Genomic DNA, 9,238 nt, shown 5'->3' on the forward strand with positions numbered 1-9,238 from the left:
AAGACTCGGATCGAGGCAAACTGAACCGGAGTAGTGGTCCCAGATGAAAAAGTCAACATTGGTTGACTTTACTGGTCCGGGGCGCCCGGAATAGTTTGGGGCGGCCGGAACAGTCTGGGGCGCCCGAACGAGCCCGAGGCGCCCGGAACCGAGTCTATAAATATAGCCTTGGTCTAGAAGCTTTTCAACGAACTGAAGTAATTCATTTCCAACGCTTGTGTGCTTTAGAGTCAAGCTTCTGTTTTCTGCGCTTCAACATTGTAAGAGGCTTCTCCGCCTGAAGGAGTATTTAGTGCTTCAACTTTCTTGGAATAACAATCACATCAGTTGTAACCAAGTAAATACTTGTGCATTGTCTTTTAATATTTTATTTATCTACTTAGTTTATTATACAAGTGTTAGTTTAAGAGTTCGAGAAGGGTTGTTTTGTTTTTGTTTTGCAGGACTATTTTCAACCCCCCTTCTAGCCGGTCGCAACGGTCCTACAGTTTGTTCATGTAATTTAAACTCAGAAAATATCTCATCTAACCTAATAATTGAAAGATGCTTAGATACTTTATAAGCATCTGCCATCGACGCCCACAAAGTATTCCTTAGAAAGACGTTAAACACGTACCTTATTACATCACGGTTCTCCAGTTTCTATTCGATCTCGTGGAGACCATGGAGCAGATTTTGGATCCGGACATGTAGTTGACAGGCTGATTCACCATTCTTCATTTTAATATTATATAATTTATTTAAAAATAGATCTTTCTTACATACCTTAGCGTCAGAGGTTCCTTCGTGAATCTCGATCAATTTATGTCAGAGATACTTTGAGCTTGTGAATGAACTAACTCAATTCTACTCCTCTTTGATTAGTCTACATTGTAGGGCTTGAGTGTCTTTAGAGTCAGCCTCGACCTTCTTCATTATGTGTAGGTCCCAATTATGTATGTCACCAATTTTCTAGTGCCATTGAGTGGTAGTGAGAAGCCCGTTTAGATGATAATCCACATCTTAACTTGGATACTTCAGATAGTATTCTATCCAGCCTTTCCAGTATCCAAAATCCTCACAGGATAAAAGACTTGGGTGCATGGTACTGTAGCCTTCTTGATGGACCATTTGAAATCGAGGATCTCACAAAAACAAAAATCAAGAAAAAGTGTACCAAGACTTGGTCTTGAATTAGTAGTGCGGTAAGAGAATAAGGTGACAAATTAGCTCAAGTGGTGTTACACCAATTTTAAGAAAAATTTGAAGAATCAACAAATTTATCAGGAGAGGTTATTAGAACAATTCTGACTTATAGCAAAAATTTGAAAATAGAAAAAAGGTGTATGGTAGTTATACCAGTTCAAAGCGCCCCTACTCTGATACCAATTGTAGGATCATTGCGCTAGAGGGGGATGAATAGTACTCATGGTTTTTTATGTTTTTAGGAAAACATAGAATACATAGTGAAAATAAAGAAGTAAACAAAGAAAATAAAGAGATGACACAAGTTGGTTTTACTTGGTTCGGAACCTATGACGACTCCTACTCCAAGGTCCGCGATCGTCGATCTCTTTCGTTGGATATCCACTTGAAGTTTGAATAAGGATACGTTATTTAAGTACAAGAACTACAATAATTTAAATGTTGTAAACTAAATTATCTTGATAATAACAGATCTGAAGATTCTCACTTTCGGTCATCGGAACAGTGTTACTGCGTCATCAAGGGCTTTTGTGATTAACACAAATGAGTAAAAGTTGTTTGGATTGATATTCTTGAGCTATTGGCCGAATCCTCCTTTTATATCCCCATTTGGGCACCTGAATCACCTCCCAAGCTCCTGGAGTGTGCTGACATGGCGAGTTCTAATCGAAACTTTACCCGAGAAGTTTATCCATGTTCGGGCGCCCAGACCACCTCTGGGCGCCTGGACTGCTGATGTGGGTTGGCCAACCAACGTGTGGCACCATAGCTCGAAGATGAAATTTTGCTGATCCGTGCTCCTGGACCCGTCCGGGCGCTCGAAATGTCCAGGTGCCTCGACAGCTATCTTGGGGCTCCTCTTCACTACTGACCCGGGAGCAACTCCAAGTATTCGAACATCCTTGCAACTGGACATGCTCCAGGCTCCTAGACTCCTCTTTTCCAGCCATCAACTTTATGCAATACAAGGTTAGTACAAGCACAAATAATATATATAAAGTAGAATAATTTTGATAGTCTCTGGACTGTCTGGTATTGATTTTGAGTTTTACTGAAACTCTAGCTTGGATCGACATCTACTGTTCCCTCTATAGGGAATGTGTCCTCATCTCCTCATCTCAGGAGAAATTAATTTTTTTCCAAACTAGTCCTCCAGACCATCTGGACTTTTGCTCAGCATCCGAGATCTCAAGACTTTCCGCTAGACGTTTGAATCCTGACCTGTTCAGTCTTTCACCTGGTGTCCGTGATCCCCTGGACTTACACCTAGTGTCCTCGACCCTAGCGTTTCGCCCAATATCCTTGACCTACCAAGACTTTACCCAGTCTCATGGATCAGGACTTCATTACCTAACCTCAGCTAGGACTTTCCACTTTTCTAGTGTCCACTAGGATTTCTTTGCCTAGCCTCAACTAGGACTTTCACCTTGCCTAAGATCACTTAGAACTTTCCTACACACTTAATTAGACTTGTTAGATCACAACATAGCTAAACTTTAAACCTTTTCCAAATATCAAAACACAAGTTTGATTAGTTAGTGCTTCCAGCACCAATAAAGGACTTGAAAGAAATTTAAAAAAATTGAATTAAAATGAGTGTGTTACTTCTAGATTTGGACTCTATTTATAACCTTTGGCTTCCATTTAACCATTTGCTGACATGACACTTTTCAAGCACCTAGAAATAGTCTGAGTTCCTAGATTTATAGACCTCCATCTACTCTGATAATGATTTGTTAATGGCTCTAGATGACTCCTCACTTTCTAGGTGCTAGGAAGTGGTCTGGGAAATTAGACTTTGCTGATGTGGACGCCATCCTGATCCATTTTGGCAACAACTCCTACTGACGTGGCGTTGGCATCTGGGTGTTTGGAGCGGTCAAATTCTAGACTTGACCATTTTCTTCTCGAGCCGTCTGGCTGATTTTCTTCTCCTAAATTAAGCTCACCCCAATTCAATCTTGTTCTTCTCAAGAGTAGTTTCTTTCTGACTCCTCATCCCTTGGATGAATCCTATGTGCTCTTCTCGTTCCATCAGAGTACTCTTTCATAACTTTTCGTTCCTCGGATGCACTAAGTCTGTCAACTCATTCCCATGTCATCCTTTATGATTGCTTATGTCTTATGCCATCTTGGATGCTTGTGTGTTTTTCTAAGTCTCTGCACGCACACGTTTAATCCATAAGATCTAACTTAATCTTGTTGAACTCATATCAAAACTGTGGCCCAACCACATGGGTGATATGCGCAAATATTATGATCATTTACGCATGTTTTAGCGCACATTCACTTGCCTTATGCACATATATTCTTTGCATGATCACCTCTTTTATCTTATATTCATCATATATATATATTATTTTGTTCGGATATCTGCTCTTTGTTTGGTTTTGTGTTGATAGGGACGACTTTCGGAGCTTGAACAGGGATTATCGATGCACCGGAATAAGCCAGACAACACGGTCCTGCAACCCTGCACGGTCGTGTGGCCAAACAGAAGAGGAACACTGCATGGCCGTGCAACCCTGTACGGCCGTGCGACCAAGACAGAGGCAAGTTAGCACACGGCCGGGCCATCCGGCACGGCCGTGCCACCCCAGGCCAGAGACGAAGCTTTGCACGGCCGTGCAACCCTACACAGTCATGCCCTGGGAGACCGAGCCCAGAGACCACAAGGCCGTGCTTATTGGCATGGCCGTGCAGTGTAGCCAGAGTCAAAGAAGGGCACGACCGTGCCATCCTTACACGGCCGTGCTATCCTTACACGGTCGTGCTGCCGCGGCTGAAGCCTAAGCTATATAAGGGGTTTTAACCCTTTTTAGAGGGGGAAGGAGCCGTCATTGGAAGAGAGATCTTGGAGCTATCCTACGCCGTCTTGGACCTCCATCTAGGGATCTTCCACCACCACATCGACTCCAGAAGCAGAGAATTGGATCCGAAGGCCACTCGTCGTCATCTGATAAGCATATTCCTTCTTTCTCTCTCCGTATCTGAAGACTGTATGTTTGTTTACACTATGTTTTCAGATATTTCTCTAGCACTCATGGAGTAGATCCTTTGTTCTAGGATTAGGGAGTAGTCGTGGTTTGGATTGATGTAAAACTCGCATTATGCTTATACTCGTTGGATGATCTTTCCTGCTTTGTTTCAATTGCTTGTTGCTTGATTGTGAAGACCTTGTTAACCTCGTAGAGGATTGTCCCTAGATCGTACACCCGAGGGGCCCTAGTGACAGGGGTAACCCGTTCACAGACATCTAGGATACTTCCTTGAAAGGAGAGGCAAATTCTCTCCAAGAAAGTGAGAGACCAAACTTAGCTCTTAACCACTATTCTTAACTTACCAATTAGAGTCATATCCTCAAGATTTGCCGAGGCACCCTAGTGACAGGGGTAAACCGTAACAGGACTTCTTAGGGTCCTTCTTTATTCTGACACTTAAGAATAGTCGCTTTAGCTTTCGGCAATCGCATGATAAAGGACAGCGAGTGTAGGATAAAACGTGACACATCAATACCACCATGACGAAACCGACCTCCTAGAACTCCTCACAACCAAGTGAACACTTTGACCCTGCAGCTCTCGATTCTCCTTCCCGACTTTTCTTCCTTAGATTATTCAAAATCATTCGTAGTCTAGCTAACCCTAAGTGAACAATTACTAGTGCTTATAACCAGTTCTTGTGGGATCGATATTTTTATTACTGACGACGAATCCGTGCACTTGCGGATACGTAACAAGCTAAGTTTTTGACGCCGTTGTCGGGGACTACGTTGATAACATTAGCAACAATCATATTGGATTAGACTAGGCTTTGCTTCTTTTCTTCATTTTCTGCATTTCTTTTGTTTATTCTTCTATTCTGTTATTACATCCCATATTTTATTATTGCATGCGTAGAGCTAACCTTTCAGGACAGCTACTACCCTTTGATTCAGAGATTGATAGGACATTTCTGAGGAGAAGAAATTTACAGAAGGCATTCCAAGCAGCACAAGAATCCTCAGAAATGGCCGACAAACTGTTGAAAGATTATGTGGCACTATATGCACGAGGGGTGCGGTCCAACATCACCCGCCCACCAATTGAAGCCAACAACTTTGAAATCAAGCCCGCAGTAATCCACATGGTCCAGCAAAATCAATTCGGAAGAGGACCGCATGATGACCCGAACCACCACCTTGAGCTGTTCTACGAGATCTGTGGCACTATGAAGGTGAAAGGGGTCCCTCCAGAATCAGTCAGACTACTTCTCTTCAGGTTTTATTTGAAAGACAGGGCCAAGTAGTGGGTAAACTCTCTTCCAGCAAACAACATATCATCCTGGGAGCAGTGTGAGCAGAAGTTTCTGGATAAGTTCTACCCACCCAGAAAAACCGCTCACATGAGGAACCTGATTGCCAGCTTTAAGCAAATAGACTCAGAATCATTATTTGAAGCTTGGGACAGATTCAAGAGTATGCTAAGACAGTGACCCCATTTGGCCTTGAAAAATGGTTGGTTTTGCACACCTTCTACAATGAAATAAATTATCACACAAAGGTATCTCTTGATTCTGCAGGAGGAGCACTGATGAATAAAAGCCTCGATGAAGCTGAAGAAATCATAGAGAATGTGGCATAGAACCACCATCAATGGGCATCTGAAAGATCTAATGGCTCTTTTACGGGGAATCCAATTAAAGCGTTAGGGAAATTCGATGTAGATGTAGTTACACTCATGTCTGCAAAGCTGGACACTCTGACCAAGAAATTTGAAGTCATGGGGAACAACACAGCTAATGCGATGGCATGTGTTTGCGACACTTGTGGAAGTATGGATCACGCTCAAGACACTTGGCCCTTTGGGCCGATTCAGGCACATATGAACCAACTTGAGCAGTGTGATGCAATAACCAGCTATAATCAGAGGCAAAATAATCTGTACTCCAATACATACAACCCTGGATGGAGGAACCACCATAATTTCTCGTACTGGAATAATCAGGATCAAGGACCAGCACATCAGAATTATCAGCCTGGGCAACAGAGTTACCAATCTAGACAACAGCAACCTTCACAACTGTCCAGGATTGAAAGGATGCTTGAGGAAACTATCTCAGAGCAAAAGGAGATGAGGAGCAATATCAAACAACTGACTCAGAGCCTGGAAAACTCAGAAAAACACTAGAAGATGCAAGACAGCCAGATAGCCCAGATAGCTCAATCCGTCTCAAGAGCACAGGGTACATTCCCAGGGAAGCCAGATTTAAATCCAGTGGAACATTGCAACCGCATTGAGCTGAGGAGCGGACGTACTATGGGAGATCCTCAAATCATTACTCAGAAGGAGCTTGACTCAGAGAAGGAGCCCACTCTCCTAATGTCCAATCAGACTCAAAACAGGGATGGAGAAGAGGTTACTAAAAAAGTTGAAGAAACTCTCCAAGCTACCCCACAGAATCAGGCGATCCCTTTTCCTCAGAAGCTTATAGCATCCCAGAAAGACGAAGAATTCAACCGATTCCTGAAGAAGATAAAAGAAATCTGCATAGAAGTACCACTGATATATGCACTGCACCAAATGCCGAAGTTCGTAAAATTTTTAAAGGGAATTTTATCTAACAGAAGGAAGAAGGGCGACTTCGATACTGTAGCATTAACAGAGAATTGCAGCGCTCTCCTTACAGCGAATTCTCCACCAAAGCTTCAGGATCCAAGAAGTTTCTCCATACCGTGTAAAATTAGTTCTAAACTGACACCGAGAGCTTTCTATGACTTGGGGGGGCATCGTTAGCCTACTTCCGTACTCTTTATGCAAGAATCTGGGCCTCCAAAACATTAAATTGACCACTATGACACTGCAATTGCTGACCATTCATGCAGATACCCAATGGGAATAGTGGAAGATGTGTCAGTTGAAGTGGGTGGATGTATAGTTCCCACAGATTTCATCATCTTGGATATGGAGGAAGACCCTAAGATGCTGATTATCCTTGGAAGACCATTCCTTGCCACAGCTGGAGCTATCATCGATGTAAAAAGTCATAAGTTATCCTTGGAGATCGGCAAAGAAAAGATCGAGTTTGATTTATCTAATTCCTCCATCTGCAACCCCTCTTCTCAGGGAAATTCTCACAAGACCAACATACAAAAAGTCGAGGAGTGTAGTTCCCATGTGAGTTCCCCTCTCGCGAGCAACAAGAAGTACATCTGTCTTGCACGAGCGAAACTTAAAACACAGACTGGAGCATCAACCCTAGGAGGAGAGTCGTGCTCCCATGGATTTAGTCCACACTGACTGAAACGGGGTCGAGCTAAAGACCTAAAACAAGCGCTTCTTAGGAGGCAACCCAAGGGTCTTTGCATTTTAGTTTATCATTCCATTATATGTTTTGTTTCTTTGGTAGGATTAATTAAGTGTTTTATTCTTGATTGTTTATTTTCAGGATGTGCATGTCCTCCACGAGCTGGCGGTGAGTAGTTCATGGGTGTGGAGGCATTAGAGGAGCCAGAACAACGAAGGACGAGTCATCCCGAGCTTAAAGGAGGAGGCCGTGTGACCTCACACGGCCGTGTGAAGCCAGTAAAAAAGAAAGGGCCACAGGCTGTGAAACTCTACACGACCGTGTGGCTTGTGCAGAGAGGAAAGAGACAAGGGTCGTGCCAATCGGCATGGCCGTGCGGACGTGTACAGAGGAGAAGAAGATAGGGGCCGTGCCATCCGGCACGGCCGTGCTACTTCGGCCAAGGGGAGAAAGAAGGAGGTCATGCCATTTGGCACGACCGTGCAACACCCAACCTAACCCGGTCGTGTCTATAAGACACGGGCGTGCCCCAGCCTGTGTGTGCCACACTCTTTTCCAAGAAACCCTGGTTTTCACCTCTTTCTCTCCCAAAACCTTTCTCCTCCCCACTACACCTCATCTAACCCTAATTTCCCCCTCTAGAGTTCCCTTTTTCTTAGATCTACATCAAGATCTAACACCTTTTCAAGCCACCAATTTAGAAAAGAGAAGTAAATCCCTTATTCCTTCTCTCCCCTCACTCCCATCCTCAAGACTCATCTCTAAAATTCCTCAAAGCTCATCATGTCGCTGATCTTAAAGAGACTTCGTCGAGGAAGTGGTGGATCTGGAGAAGGAGATGCACCGGGAGGTGACAAAGGCAAAGGGAAAGCTTCATCATCAAAAGGTAAAGGAAAGATGGTGGCACGCGATGAAGGTAACGAAAATGAGTTCAATATTGTTTTTAGAAATCATGATAAAAAGGCTAGATATGATAACCTTGTTGCTAGAAAAATTGTATGCACTAAATATATGGATCCCGTTACTATGGATGCGCTAGGAATTAGGGATGACATTGATTGGATGATTATCTCTTTAGATTGGAATGATATTATGTACTCTCATGCACCGACTTACCCTCGTCTAGCCCTTGAATTCTCGAGTTCAATTGATGTTAATGATGTTAAATTTTCATCTGAAGAGGACTACATAGGGATCGTAACTTTTAGGATGATGAATAAAGAAGTTTGGTGGACTTTTAATGATTTTAACGATTGTTTTGGTTTACCTAGTGGTGGTGCCTGAGGATTTGATGGTGGGATTAGATGGAATGAATTTTGGAGGTCAATAACCGAATCAAACGACCCTTATGAATCCTCTAGAGCCAAGGCATCCCGCATGCAAAACCCGACCTTTAGATACCTACACCGAGTGATGAGCAAAACGATCTTTGGTCGAGTAGAGAGTGACGGGGTGGTTAGAAAGATAGAACTCTATTCTCTTTGGGCAATGTTGAAGAAAGTCGATTTTGATTCCGAATTCCATTCTTGCAAACTCTTGTAAGGGCAGCTAAGGCATCTTCGGGGACGATAGTGTTTGGTGGATTGATCACTCTAATAGCATTTAATTTATGTTGTGAGCTTGATGGATTAGAGGTTATTCATGGCAATGACAAGATCGACATCGATTCTTGTCTTGCAATGAAGATGATTTGTCGGGATGAGAATGAGTTTGCCTTTCCTAGAAATTATGGTTTTCCATTACCCCTTCCTTGTCCCGAGTGCACTTC

The 9,238-nt window shown here is 43.1% G+C and overlaps 1 protein-coding gene across 1 annotated transcript; it reads left to right on the plus strand.

The window, feature by feature from the left end:
* Positions 1 to 6,356: 6,356 nt before the first annotated feature.
* On the plus strand, positions 6,357 to 7,668 carry LOC121990957. Its single transcript, XM_042544997.1, has 4 exons — positions 6,357 to 6,719; positions 6,791 to 6,900; positions 7,049 to 7,340; positions 7,612 to 7,668. The coding sequence occupies exons 1-4, from the start codon at positions 6,357 to 6,359 to the stop codon at positions 7,666 to 7,668; spliced, it is 822 nt and encodes a 273-aa protein (XP_042400931.1).
* The last annotated feature ends 1,570 nt before the right edge of the window (positions 7,669 to 9,238 follow it).

This window comes from Zingiber officinale, chromosome 6B, assembly GCF_018446385.1.
Source record: "Zingiber officinale cultivar Zhangliang chromosome 6B, Zo_v1.1, whole genome shotgun sequence".
Classification (NCBI taxonomy): Eukaryota; Viridiplantae; Streptophyta; class Magnoliopsida; order Zingiberales; family Zingiberaceae; genus Zingiber; species Zingiber officinale.

What these genes read in the sequence shown, in the direction of transcription:
- LOC121990957 (XM_042544997.1), top strand. Translation starts at nt 6,357, where the DNA reads ATGCAAGACAGCCAGATAGCCCAGATAGCTCAATCCGTCTCAAGAGCA. An exon ending in TAAAAGAAATCTGCATAGAA is followed by an intron (nt 6,720 to 6,790) that starts GTACCACTGATA and finishes TTTATCTAACAG; the next exon opens with AAGGAAGAAGGGCGACTTCG. An exon ending in TCGAGGAGTGTAGTTCCCAT is followed by an intron (nt 7,341 to 7,611) that starts GTGAGTTCCCCT and finishes GTTTATTTTCAG; the next exon opens with GATGTGCATGTCCTCCACGA.